At 44.2% G+C, this 14,012-nt stretch overlaps 1 protein-coding gene across 10 annotated transcripts in view; it reads right to left on the bottom strand.

Annotated features, from left to right (window-relative positions):
* The window catches only part of LOC141544497 (KRAB domain-containing protein 5-like), a 47,800-nt gene that overhangs the window by 15,948 nt on the left and 17,840 nt on the right, over positions 1–14,012 (bottom strand). For 2 of the 10 annotated variants that reach the window (XM_074270768.1, XM_074270767.1), the window contains one exon: positions 6,936–9,089. The exons of 3 other annotated variants lie outside the window; for them this stretch is intronic. In XM_074270768.1, the coding sequence (XP_074126869.1) occupies positions 9,043–9,089 (47 nt within the window). In that variant the 3' untranslated portion in view covers positions 6,936–9,042. Of the gene's footprint in view, positions 1–2,185; positions 2,349–3,648; positions 4,136–6,935; positions 9,090–14,012 lie in introns of those variants that run through there. 5 more of the 10 variants (XM_074270762.1, XM_074270764.1, XM_074270763.1 and 2 more) reach the window with 5 other exon arrangements.

The following is a 14,012-nucleotide window of genomic DNA, read 5'->3' as shown; positions in this document are numbered from 1 at the left end:
AAAAGATGCTCCAATCATTATTGATCAGAGAAATGCAAATTAAGACAATGCAGAGATAACCCTAATCTGTCAGATTGGCTAGAATGACAGGGAAAGGTAATGCACAATGTTGGAGGGGATGTGGGAAAACAGGGACACTGATACATTGTTGGTGGAATTGTGAATACATCCAGCCATTCTGGAGAGCAATTTGGAACTATGCCCCAAAAGTTATCAAACTGTGCATACCCTTTGACCCAGCAGTGTTGCTACTGGGTTTGTATCCCAAAGAGATCTTAAAGAAAGGAAAGGGACCTGCATGTGCAAGAATGTTTGTGGCAGCCCTCTTTGTGGTGGCCAGAAACTGGAAACTAAGTGGATGCCCATCAATTGGAGAATGGTTGGGTAAATTGTGGTCTATGAATATTATTGCTCTGTAAGAAATGACCAACAGGATGAATGCAGAGAGGCCTGGAGAGACTGACATGAACTGATGCAGAGTGAAACGAGCAGGACCAGGAGATCATTGTACACTTCAACAACAATACTGTATGATGATCAATTCTGATGGACGTTGCCCTCTTCAACAGTGAGATGAACCAAATCAATTCTGATAGAGCAGTAATGAACTGAACCAGCTACACCCCATGAAAAGAACTCTAGGAAATGACTATGAACCACTACATAGAATTCCCAATCCCTCTATTTTTGTCCACCTGCATTTTTTCTTTCCTTCTCAGGCTAACTGTACACTGTTTCAAAGCCCGATTATTTTTGTATAGCAAAAAACTGTTTGGACATGTAGACATATGTTGTATTTACTCTAACATATTTAACATGTATTGGCCAGCCTGCCATGCATATATCTGGTAAATAAAAACTATTAAAATTAAAAAAAAAAAAAAGAAAGAAAGAAAGAAAGAAAAGGAGGACTGAGAAATGTTATCTTAGGTAAGGAGGTCTACAATTAGACATTTCTACAAACAAGGAGGAAGGAAAGGGTGGGGACATTCCATGCCAGTCAAAGGAAGGAAAAATACACACAACATAGAGATGAAGAGAGAAATACATTTTACTCACCAGTGAAAAGGGAGAAGAAGAAAACAGGAAGGGGGAACTCCAGGGAGGATGGACTAAGTGAGGGATTAGTCCGAAGAAAAACAAACTCAAAGCATGCAAAGGAATATATATTGATCTTCTGGAGGTGACCGGGATCTGGGGGATTCGCTATGAATGGGGATCAAGTGAATAAGGAGATTCCATAAAAGACCTGGAAACTGATACAATTACTGCACTGAACCCAGATGAGAATAGACAGACCAAGATTCCAGAGGAACAGTGAGAAGAAACATGCTGCCTTCTGAAATGGATAAAAGACTGGCCCCCTCATCCTTGTTGAAGGGGCCTCAGGCTTATAGGAAAATGTTGCTTAAATTAAATTAAGCAAAGTGTTATGTTCAGACTGGGCTCCCTCCCCCAGTTCATCTGACCCTAGACTTTCTAAGAAGTGTGTGTCTAAGAGACTCAAGACAACATTGCAAAACATGTCCACAGGTTCCGTTGTATGCTCACTCACATCCAGACATTTCCCCATTGTAAATGAGAAACTGTCAGTGATTCCCAAAATTTGTAACTGCAAGTCTGTACCAGGATGTGGCAAACGTGCTTAAAAGTGTGCCTCGCTAACGGTTCGGGGCTGATCTCTACTAGCCTGTCTAGTGAGTCAGTCACTGGCCAGCTAAAAAATGATGCTTCAAATTGAATAATCTGGTCCGAGCTATCTATCTCGTGTCAGTCCATTTCAACTGCCACTTAAAGGTGGAACACTGGTCCAGGCTGAGGAGCGTTCTGTAGGATTTAGTTGCTGTGTTCTGTTGCATTTTTCAGATTCATGGTATGTTGCATGGTATGGAGTTTGTTTTACTTGTTTTCTCAATGGCGGGAGAGCAGGTCATGTAATGAAAAGGGGAATCTTGATTGATACAAATGTGCATGTGCGCGTGTGCCGGTGTACCCACAGGACACGCCCACTTGTATGTATGAAAATTCTGATCAGTGCCATGGCCGGGAGTTCCTGAGAGCTCAGGCTCCCGCTGCCTTCCTCCTGACGGAGCTGATTCTGCAGATGTTGCTCACGCTCCTGAGGAGCCAATGGGCCAGTCTGAAACAGAGCAGAGGAGGGCCGTTCCCCCAGGATAACACTTACTTCCTCCTTTGTAAAGAAAGGATCCATAGGGAAAGCGATGCCAGCCACTATGTCTCTGGAAGGGGTTGTGAGTGCTGATGGTGCTCAGATCATGGAGGGCCGGCACTCACCTGAGGAAGAGGTCCGAGGCTTCCAGAACACATTCCCTCTGGCTTCAGGTTCCCTAGGGAGGTAGCAGAGTATCCAAAGTGACTCCGTTTTGTCAGGTTCCTCATCTGGTCCCTTTCCTCAGACACCACTGCTCTCCTCCCCCCCACCCCCTTTATAGGGCCACAAAGGAAGCAACAGCTAAAGCTCTTACTAACCATGGTCACAGCTGATGGAGGGAGACTTTAATTTAATTTCAAAACCAGAGAAAGTCGTAGTGCTCCTGGCAGAGTCCTTCCTTTCTTACCTCTGTATAGAGAAGCCCATCTTACCCACTCCGTCACCCCCCAGGCTGCTTCTCTTGGGGTTCCTAGTCTGGGTGACCTGTATTGGGGACCCTCATCATAAAACCGTCCGATTTCCCTCCAGTTTGGGTGTCTGCATTTGTCCCAGTCCCTGCTTGGCCCAGGCCTTGGTCCCCGGAATCTGGAGAGGGAGAACCTCCCGCAAGGGGAAAGGGGTTTGCATGGGCAGGAAGCGCGTTTCCAGAGACTGACAGGGGCTGAGCCTGGTCCCAGCTTCAGGGAAAAGACAGGCAGCAGCCGGGCGGGGCCAGGACGGAAAATGAAGATGGTCTGAACGGGAAAATCCATCCCCTCCCCCTCTTTCTCCTCTTTTTCTCCCTCCTCTCCCTGTCCTCTTGCAGAAACCCCGGAGGTACAAGGGGCTGGGGATCCCGGGTGGGAGAAGAGCAGTCTGGGCCTCAGTGGCTCCTGAGTCAGAGCTCTCCCTCCACCCTATCCCCTCCCCCCCAACTAACACACAGAACTCTGGATAATAGAGCGACTGCTAGACGTGGGAGGAGGGAGGGTTGCCAGGGAAGGCGGGGGTGGGGAAGGCCGTGCCACGCACCCACCAGGGAATGAGCAGGGAAAGCCGGAGACAGGAAGACAAAATCCGAGCTGGGATTCAGCCCCGAAGGCTCTGGAAGAAGAGGGGCCAGGGAAGCAAGAGGTCTGGGAAGCGAGGGAGGGATATCAGTCATGGCTGGAAGTCGGGGATACCGGAGTGACAAACGTGCCCCGGGGGGCAGCTGATGCTGGCAAAGCAGGGAGACTGTGTTCCAAGGTCTAACCCGGAGCCGGGGAGGACGCCGGGACCCTGGGGTGGAGCCTGGGCTTGGGGGCCCTCAAGGGAAAGGAGAGGCAGGGAGCAACATGCCTGGGACCTGCGAGGGAGCCAGCCCAGGAGCCCGGGCCCGGGGACGGGGGCGCCCGAGAGAGCGCGGGTCGCGGTGCGCACGGAGGGGCCCGCGGGGAGGAAGCCGGGGCTCACGGATCCCTACGGAGGGTCGGCTCTGAAGGAGGACGGCGAACCTGGAAGCCAGAGGCGGGGGCGGGGACGCGGGACACCGGGCCTGAGACCGCCGTCCGCCCTCCCGGATTCCTGCGGACACAGCGGGAAGTCCGGGCGGGAGACCCGGGCAGGGCGGGCCCGGAGCGGTGCAGGGGAGGGGAGCCCGGAAGAGGGGGAGCGGGAGGGGGAGGAGCTCTTCCAGAGGACGCTCCGGAGAGAGGGATGCTCCCGCAGGACGCTCACCACGTGGTCAGGAGGAGGAGAGCCAGCGGCCCGGGCAGAGAACAGGAGCCGGGAAACCCGGGGGCGCGGGCTCGGACCCACCTGGGAGCTGCGCGCGCGGGGCCCGCTCCGGATCGGAGCTGAGGGGGACGCGGGAGACGGAGCGCAGCCGGGACACTTCCCGCTTCCTCCAACCCGGTCCGGGAGGGGCTGGCTAGTCCCGGAAGCTCCTCCCTGCCCATCCCCCAGGAGACCCTTTCATCCAATCACATCCAGGGGCAGGGTTTAAGGCTTCGCGCCGCGTCTCCCACGTGATCCCTGCCCCGCCCCTCTCCGCCTTCCTCCCAACCCGCCCAGAAACTCCAGACTCCGCACCAGGCTCACGCTCCGGTCTTCATTCCCCTAGCTTGAAGTGGAGGAGAGCCCCTCCTTCCCTCCCAGACTCACCCCCTCCTCCTGCTGAGCAGAAAGACTGCCCTGCTGTGTGTGTGTGTGTGTGTGTGTGTGTGTGAGAGAGAGAGAGAGAGAGAGAGAGAGAGAGAGAGAGAGAGAGAGAGAGAGAGAGAGAGAGAATGACAGGAGAGAGAGAATGACAGGAGAGAGAGAAAAGAGACAGAGACAGAGACACACACAGAGAGGAGAGAGAGACAGAGAATGACAGGAGAGAGAGAAAAGAGACAGGCAGAGACACAGAGAGGAGAGGAAGAGGGAGAGGGAGAGGGACAGCTTCTGGCTACATCCAGACAGAATCCTTTTCTTCCCTGAGTATGGATGGAGTTTTCATCAGAAGAGTAGCCAGGGGTGATTGTCCTGCTGAGTTGGTCACAAACATCCCCAGCCGGTCATCCTGGTACATCGGGATTACTTTATACATGGTATATTTCAGAGGGAGACACACACACACACACACACACACAGATGTTGAAACAAAAAGTGAGAAGAAACAGAGATTCAGAAAAAAAAAAAATAGGGAGATGGAGCAAGAGCCAGAGGGTGAGAAAGAAAAAGGCAGTGAGTCAGAGAGGCAGAGAAATAAGACACGGAGACACTTTAACTCGCTTCTCCAAATGCAAATGGATTAAAAGCAGGTTTTGGCGATTCCCTTTCTGCTCTTACACATTGTGGCCACCGGAGGGAGCACTTCATTCCGTTTCTGAGTTTTAGCACAGGCCAAAGCTCTTAAACCACAAGGGAGAATCCTGGGTGTTTGTTTTTTAAATTTGAGTTTTGGCAGCCACAGAGAGCGTGGCGGGGGCCGAATGTGGATCACAGCATAGCATTTTCACCTTTGCTGGTGGTGTTTCCTTACTCGTTTTGTTCTTTCTCTTTTCCCCCTTCTTGATCTGATTTTTCTTGGGCAGAATCATAGATGTGGAAAGAGATTTACAAGAATTGAACCCGGATTGGATTCCTTGCTGTCTAGGGGAGCAGAAGGAAGGGAGGGAGAGAAATCTGGAACACGAGGTTTGGCAAGAGTGAATGTGGAAAAGTCACTTTGCATGTATTTTGAAATATGTATATATATTTAATAATTTTTATTATATATATTTTTATAATATTATACCTTGTATTCATTTTTCCAAATTATCTCCCCCTTCCCTCCACTCCCTCCCCCCGATGACAGGCAATCCCATACATTTTACTTGTGTTACAATATAACCTAGATACAATACATGTGTGTAAATACCATTTTCTTGTTGAACAATAAGCATTAGATTCCGAAGGTACATGTAACCTGGGCAGACAGATATTAGTGCTAACAATTTACATTCATTTCCCAGTGTTTCTTCTCTGGGTGTAGCTACCTCTGTCCATCATTGATCAACTGGAAGTGAGTTGGCTCTTCTTTATGTTGAAGATCTCCACTTCCATCAGAATACATCCTCACACAGCATTGTTGTTGAAGTGTATAGCGATCTTCTGGTTCTCTTCATTTCACTCAGTATCAGTTGATGTAAGTCTCTCCAGGCCTCTCTATATTCCTCCTACTGGTCATTTCTTACAGAGCAATAATATTCCATAACCTTCATATACCACACTTTACCCAACCATTCTCCAACTGATGGACATCCATTCATCTTCCAGTTTCTAGCTACAACAAAAAGAGCCGCCACAAACATTTTGGCACATATATGTCTCTTTCCGCTCTTTAGTATTTCTTTGGGATATAAGCCCAGTAGTAGCACTGCTGGGTCAAAGGGTAGGCACAGTTTGATAACTTTTTGGGCATAGTTCCAGATTGCTCTCCAGAATGGCTGGATTCTTTCACAACTCCACCAACAATGTATCAGTGTCCCAGTTGAAATATATTTTTAAGAGAAAGAAAAAGAAAAAAAAAAGCTATTTTTCTTTTCTTTTTAAAAACAGTTTCTGTCTCACTCATTCTGTTTCTTTCCCTTTTTCATTCTGTTTTTCACTCTCTGGCTTGCTCTCTTTCAGTCTCTCACTCTTTCCTCCTAGGATAAGCAGGGATGGCTGGATTGCCACATGTGTCTTTATTCTTTGCAACACGTATCTTTGTCAGGAGATCACATTGTGTCTCCTCCAGCCTGTTCTTTTACTCTTCTCTTTTGTGGTTTAGGGCCCCGCCCTCCTTCCAGCCTCCCACCCTGTCAATTTCAGCCCAACATCTGTGTCATTGTTCACTCCTCATCCTCTCCCAGCTGACATTTCCAATCAGTTGCCTAATTTTTGTGCTTCTCCCCCACATTTTTCTTGTCACCTTAATGCTCAGGTAGCCACTGTCCTATCCTCAGCCCTCATTCTGGACCATTGCAGTAGTGTGCTTCTTGGCCTTCCTGCCGCCAGGCTCTCCCCTCCATTCCATTCTCTGTGCCCTGAAGCTGCAACGAGATCCCCAAAGTTCCAAGCTGCCCATGTCAATGCCTGGTTCAGGAAATCCCAGAGTTCCTCACTGACCAACATCAAATATTAGAATTTTCATGTTGATCTCCTCCCTTCAGGATTTCAAAGTTGGAATAAGCTTCATAATAAGTACCATTCTTAACAGGGATACACACATGCACACACACACACTCATATATATGTATATATATAATTTATAAATAAGCACACACATCAGAGATTCATGTTCAAAAATGTTTTATGATAGAGGTAAATATGATCAAAACAAGTTAGGAGACTGCTTCCTTCAAGATCATGTTTTATCCTTCTCCTCACTTTATAGAAGAGAAAACATAGACCCAAGAAGGTTTACTTAATTTACCCAAGATCACTCAGGTAATAAGCGGCAGAGTTAGGATCTAAACTCAGATCCTCTAGTCCCAAAGCCAGTATTTTTTCCACTCTAAAAATCAGAATGTTGTTCAAGTGTTATAGTGACATTGCAATGATCCAGTTGGTGTTTTCTTGGTAAAAGTAGCCATTTTCTTCTCTGGCTCATTTCACAGAGGAGGAAATAGGTGACTTAAGTAACTTACCCAAAGCAACACAGTTAGTGTCTAAAGTCAGATTTGGACTGATAAACAAGAGTCTTCCTTGTTCCAAACCTAATGCTCAGTACTGTTTTCCCTATATCCACAATATTCTATTTGCTGCTCCACTTAACTGTCCAATAACAATAATAGCTAACATAAAATAAAGTGCCCTAAGCACCTTACAGTTATCTCAGTTTGATCCTCACAACTATGCTGACAGTTAGATGCTGTGGTTAATCCCATTTTACATCTAAGGAAATGGAGACAAAGGGGTTAAGTGACTTGCCCAGCTTCACCCAGATAGGTCAGGGGCTGGGTATAAACTCTCTTGGCCATCCCTTTGCTACCCTAGTTGCTCCTGGTTGTCATTATACAGCCTGAAATATGAGATCTTGTGTTTCCACAGAAATATGCAAATAAGAGAAATATCCTGTGAAGAGAGCAGCCTTTTGTAGATCTTATAACTGGAATTTAGAATTAAAGCCAGACTAAGCTGGCTGGGGGCTGTGAAGGCAGAAAAGTAGGGTAATGTTTATAGTTTAGGTCAATTACTTCATAGGATTGTTATGGAGATCAGATTTGAAACTTTTCTCCATCAGTGCCAGCTCTCCTTGGTTTTCCTAGACCAGTTACTTTATACTTATAAGGAATTATTCTTATATTTCTCTCCAAGATGACCTTATAATTCTTATTTTTAAAGGAAAGTAGACCAAAAAATGAGGTTCATTGCCATACATATCAACTTAAAAAGAGGTTCTAAGTTACTAGAGATTTTCAACTTTTTTCTCCCCTCTGGCTTAGTTCAAAGTTATAATTAAATAAAAATTACATTTATCAAGAAATACTCTACGTCCTCCTCCTAACTTTCAAATATAAGGACGTCTAAATTGGACTTGAGGATTGGGTGAAGGTGGGAGGGAGTGGGGTTAAGACATGTATTTTCTTCTCCCAGAATGCTTTGCAAGCTATGAATGCACGGATTCCTACACAAGTCTGTGTACAGTTTAGGGAGTCGTCCTCTTGGTACCTTCCTTCAGGTAGGTGGGGGATACAGCCACTTACATAGGAGGGGGGGAAGGGAAGGGCGGTGATTCTGTAGCTCGTTGGAAGCCCCAGGTGTTGTAGATAAGAGACTTTGGAGAGAGGAGGTGTCACTGAACATGGGCGGGATCCAATCTGCCCGGAACTCATTGCCCAAGCCTTCCCAGCTTGGGGGTGCCGTCCTTGCAGCTTAGGAACTGAAGGGCCGAGAGGGACGGCGAGCTTACAGCCTTTTTGGGGACTTCGACTCCTCCCCAGGTGAGCGCACACAGAGCGTGGGAAGAATCAGTCAGGGCGGTTTGTGCTGTGTAAGGAATACAGTCTCTCATTGACTTTCTAGAAGGCCAGAGCAAGACTCAGTAAAGCTGGCTTACTTTATTTTCTGGCTGTGGCTCCCGTGTTTTCTTGTACTGAGCTACTGATGTCTGGAAACTTTCTGGAGTCTGTGGTGACAGGGAGAGAGGGCCTCTGACACCCAGGGAAAATCCAGAAAGGTCTTGATGTAGGTGGTTCTTGAGCTGACCCTTCCAGGAGCTTAGTGGTTTTCATGATGAATTCATTTAAAAATGAGTTCTTGAAGCTGTAACTTCTTTGTCCTAAAGCATGAACAATAGGGAGCCTTGGGTGAGCGCAGTGTGGGGGATGAGGCTTGGTTATTTCACCTTTCCATGTCTCCTTCTGTGGATACAGACCAGAGGTCTGACTAGGGTGCTTTCATGTGATGTTTAGAAACTCATTCAGAGTGGAAGATACTCTGCAATCTGGGGATGAAAAGGGCAGAAATCATTTCTGTGTGAAGGAAAAGGCTGAAGTCAATTATAAAATGCTGTAAGGTGTGACTGTTCAAAGTGATGCTTGATCCTAAAGAGGAACAAAAGGACCTTATTTTAAAATACCACTAACACACACACACACACACACACACACACACACACACATATAATAGTTTTCAAATAAATAGATTTGGATAAAAAAAACAAAACACCTTGTGGTATATGATTAAAAAAGATTCAAATGTCTTTGTGAATGATATAAGATGATACCTCACTTGTTTGGGAGCAATTTCACATTTTGAGTAGGCAGGAAAACTAGATAAATGAAAGTATAGGAACACAGTGTTGAGGTACTAAACTGATGGATGCTCATGGGAAAGCTTCCGAGCTACCAGCATGACCCATCTTTCAGTTCAATTGTAAGTAACTCTTTAACTTTGGGTAAAACTTCAAAAGAAAGGAAATCATATAAACATTTCAGGACTGAGGTAAGTTTTTTAAAGGATTATTGATTGAATAGGAAAAGTTAGGGAAGTACTTTTGGAATAGAATGTGATTTTTCATGATTCCATTAATATCTGGAGTCTCTCCTGTAATATATGAAAATTAGGAAGAAATGATAGATTAAAAAACCTGATGCTGGAGCTTGAGGAGAATTGAAGGTCACTCAGGTTCTAGCAATTAGAAGTCCTCAGTTCCCAGTAGGAGTCAGCTGAAGGAGTCTTGACTGCTGGGGGAGAGAAGCCATTGCTTTGGCCAAGTGGTTCAGTGACAACTCCTACCCCTCCATATCACCTCCTCTCTTCTCATTCTAATAATGAAACTGTCCATAAAATCAGGTGACTCATTCATCACCACACAGAAACTTAAGGGCCAGTCTGGGAAAATCTTTCTAACAATTAGAGATATGCTAAGGTAGAACTTGGAGAAATTGTAGGATCCCCTGCCTAGAGATTTTAAAATTGGAGCAGAGATGACAGTTTGCCAAGTATATAATGTGGAGGGGACTATTATTCTGTCACTGTTATCCTGGATTAGATAGTTGAGGTCATCTAACCTCTGATTCTGAGTTTGTGATCAGACATCTTGCAGAAGTTGGACATCATTGCATTGATTAGAACAGTTAATTCTTTCTCTCTCCCAATTGATTATGCTACAGGATTGCTGTTGTTGTATACCATGTCCTGGTTCTGCCCACTGGCCTTTATATCAGATCATCAAATCTCCCCAGTTATTTTTGAAAGCATTCCCTTTGTCATTTCTTCTTTAGTTCTTTTTGTTGTTGTGAGGTAATTGGAGTTAAGTGACTTGCCCAGGGTCACACAGCTAGGAAGTGTCGGAGGTCAGATTTGAACTCCTGACTTCACGGCTGGTGCTCTATCCATTGAGCCACCTAGCTTCCCCTTGTCATTTCTTATAGCAGAGAAATATTCCATGCGACTTAAGTAGTAGTAGATGTTATCTCATTCCCTGCGAGGTGGTTATTACAGGTGTTCTTATTCCCAGTTTATAGTTAGGAAACTGAGGTTGAGAGCCATCCACAGCCTCAATGAGGAATTAAATGCTACTCACTGAAGAAATACCATGGGCAGGATTTGAATCCTGGCTATCCTGACTCTAGGACTTCTAGGCAATCTGCTACTGTTCTATGCCTTTACGCAATTTTAGAGACAATAGGATTCAGAAAAAAGAGCTTTGCATTTGGAGATTTCCACTTTTGTGACTAGAGGCAAAGGGCTCGAATTTTGTAATTGCATCCCTGCTCGGGAGCTAGAGTCTTTATACTTAATTCAGAAGATCAACCTGCTTCCAACTACAAGATGCCCTCAGGGTTGTAAGGGGGCTCTTGAGATTTCACAGAAATATTTTTGATATTAATCTCCAGGTTTAAAATTTATCATCCAATAGAGTAAGTCAGTACATTTCCAGGTCTACAGGAAAACACCTGGGAATTGCTAGTTGCACCTTGGAAATTGGCAAACCACACACACACACACACACACACACACACACACACACACACACACAAACACACTTTTTTTTTTTTTTTTTCCATTTGGAGAGCCATTTAAAAATTTATCAGCATACCACTAATAATATCTCAAGTGCTTTAAATGGCCTCCAGCAACTGTGAAAACCTTCCATTGACTTGCCCTTCTCAGTGGAAGGTTTACTGTGGAACACAAGTTCTTTTTAAGAAAAGTTGTTCATCCATCCAGTCATTTATTTTTTTAACTTATGTATACCAAATTCTCTCCCTCATCTCTTCTCCTCCCCCATCCATACCCATTACACAGGAATGGAAATTTCCTGAAGGAGGGACTTTTTGGTTTTGGTCTTTTTATCCCTAGTTTGTAGCACTGTGCTGGGCAGCAAGTGAATGCTTAGGACCCCATGGGAGAGCAAACACCATAAACAAGAATGGTGTTTACAAAAATGTGGTCAAAAGGATAAACACAACACATTTTGGAAGTGAATTCACAATGATTTCATGTATTTTTGTAGCTGAATATCTATAGTTGTAAGGTGAGAGTGAATTTTTGCTCTTTCTCTAATTGTCTCATGTACAAGCAAACTTGCAAACCTATAACCCTAGCCCATACTCCTTTAGATTTCCTGGGATCCATTTCAATAAGATTATTTTTGAAAGTGTAAAACTATTTCTGTTGCACCCTCTTGATGAGTCTTCAGAAGTGCCTGAATTTCCCTGATCAGCAATGGATTCTAGCCTTTGAATCCTTTCAGCCAGCAAGTCTTTCATTAAAATAATACACATTTCCTTGAAAGTGAAAATATGTCAGGAGCTTTTAAACTAACATTTCCCTAGAGATGAATTTCTGAGTTCTTTCTAATTTCCCTACCTACCATAACAACTGTCTGAGAGAAAGTCTGCTAAAAAGGAACACAAAATAAGGCTCTGAAAGAAGAGGAAGGAGTGTTCTCCACTTCCAAAGGCAAACTCTGTTTCTTTACCATTTACAAAGGACCTTCCCCTGGTGATAATTCAATTATAACTTTTAAAGGATGGCAAGTATCTGACATATCTTGGATGCGCTTCATCTCAAAACTGTAAGATTATAGCTTCCAGTTTGCTATTGCTGCCAGAGATGATTCATTGAAATTAGAACAGTTTCACTAGTTTGGTGCATTGTAGAGTACTGAATCATCTCAATTTGTTTATTGCTTTCTACCGCCTTATGGTTCCCTTCTCTTGTCCTATTTTGGTATCTCCTACTTCTTCTAATGCCCATAACCCATTAACTTTTATTAGTTTATGATGTCTCCCTATTCTGGTTCTAGACTTATAGCTAGTATTTGTAGAGACATTTAAGTTTTGCAAAGTACTTTATAGATGTTAATTCATTTGATCCTCACAAACAAATCCGGAAGGTAGGTATTATTTATAAATGTTTGATTTCCTCCCTGTTACATATAAAAACAATTTTTGACATTCACCTTTTAAAAATTTTGAAGTACAAATGCTCTATTTCCTTCCCTCCCTGTCTTTTTCACCCTTGAAAAGGCAAGCAATTTGATATAGATTATACATTTGCACTCATGCAAAATATAGTTACATGCAGATTAAATAAATATAAGAGAAATAAAGTACAACATATACTTCTACCTTCATCCATCAGTTGATGATTCCATCAATTCTTTTTCTGGAGGTGCGGAGCATTTTTTATGACTCAGATTTGTCAGACTAGCTTTGTCATTCCCAGTTCTTCACTGACCAATTTTGCTGTTACCGAGTGCGCCGTCGTCCTCATTCTGCTAACTTCATGCTAAGTCTTCCCAGGTTTTTCTGACAATATCCAGCTTATCATTTCTTATTGCATAACATTACTCTCTCAATGCCCTGCAGAAGTAGCAATAGCCTCAGCAATAATACTTTGGCTCAGTAGTGGGGAAGCTGCCTAAAGGCAAGTTCTGATTCTTTGGATCCAATGTCTGTGAGAAATTACCATACAAATGGCATGTTGCTAACATATCATTGGCATATTGGTAATATCGAGTTTTGAAAGGGCTCATTTGAAACAGGTATACATAAATCCATCAATATGGGAGGTATTACACATAATTACATAGTAATATAACATGGGCTACTAGTGATGTAACAAATAACATGAATGAACATGAGGAATTATACATGTCCATAAGTCCTAGAAATAGTCCAAAAGAATTCTATTGTCCATTAGTTCATGTGCCAGGAATCCAATAATTCCTGAAAGTTTTGAAGTCCTGCAGTACTCTCATTGACAATTTTTCATCTCAAAGAATCCAATGATTCCTGCTGCTTTTTCAAGTTCTGCAACAGTCTCAACTTGTGTTAGGGAATGCAATGATTCCTTAGATTTTTGTTCTCAGGCCTTCTCCTTTGCTTCCAGATTTTTCTCTTTTTCTGTGTCTCTCTGATGGACAAGGCCCATATGGCTCATTGGCACCCATCTGATTCCTTCTCCATCTGTAGAAATACAAGCAAAGCCTTTCTCCCAAGCAGTTAACCTATCTAGTCCCTTCGATTTACCACTTCCAGGATTTCTCCTCATCATCTGGCAATTACATTGGAGCTGCTCTCACTGGACATTGCCCTTTGTTGGGTTAAAAAGACTATTCTCTCCAATTGTAATCCCTTTCTGCTATCTGATTGCTTTTTGGCTGGTAAATCATATCGGAGTCCTGAAGTGCTGAAGACTGTCTGGGTGTAACCTCAACTGCCATCAAACCCCACCTATCTTTTGTATGATATGTTTGAGCCCCAGATTGGGCGCCAAAATGTAATATTCTTCTCTAAAATATGTTCTCTGGGAGCAGGTTTCTTAGGGGGCTTTGGGGTGCAGCCTTCATTTCAGTTCTGTATTACCCCAAATGCAGGCAGGAGTTAAAGTCCAAATCCTTTATTGTCTCCTT

This window comes from Sminthopsis crassicaudata, chromosome 5, assembly GCF_048593235.1.
Source record: "Sminthopsis crassicaudata isolate SCR6 chromosome 5, ASM4859323v1, whole genome shotgun sequence".
Lineage (NCBI taxonomy): Eukaryota > Metazoa > Chordata > Mammalia > Dasyuromorphia > Dasyuridae > Sminthopsis > Sminthopsis crassicaudata.
The sequence above is the reverse complement of the archived record's forward strand: the minus strand, read 5'-3'. Positions and strand labels throughout refer to the sequence as shown.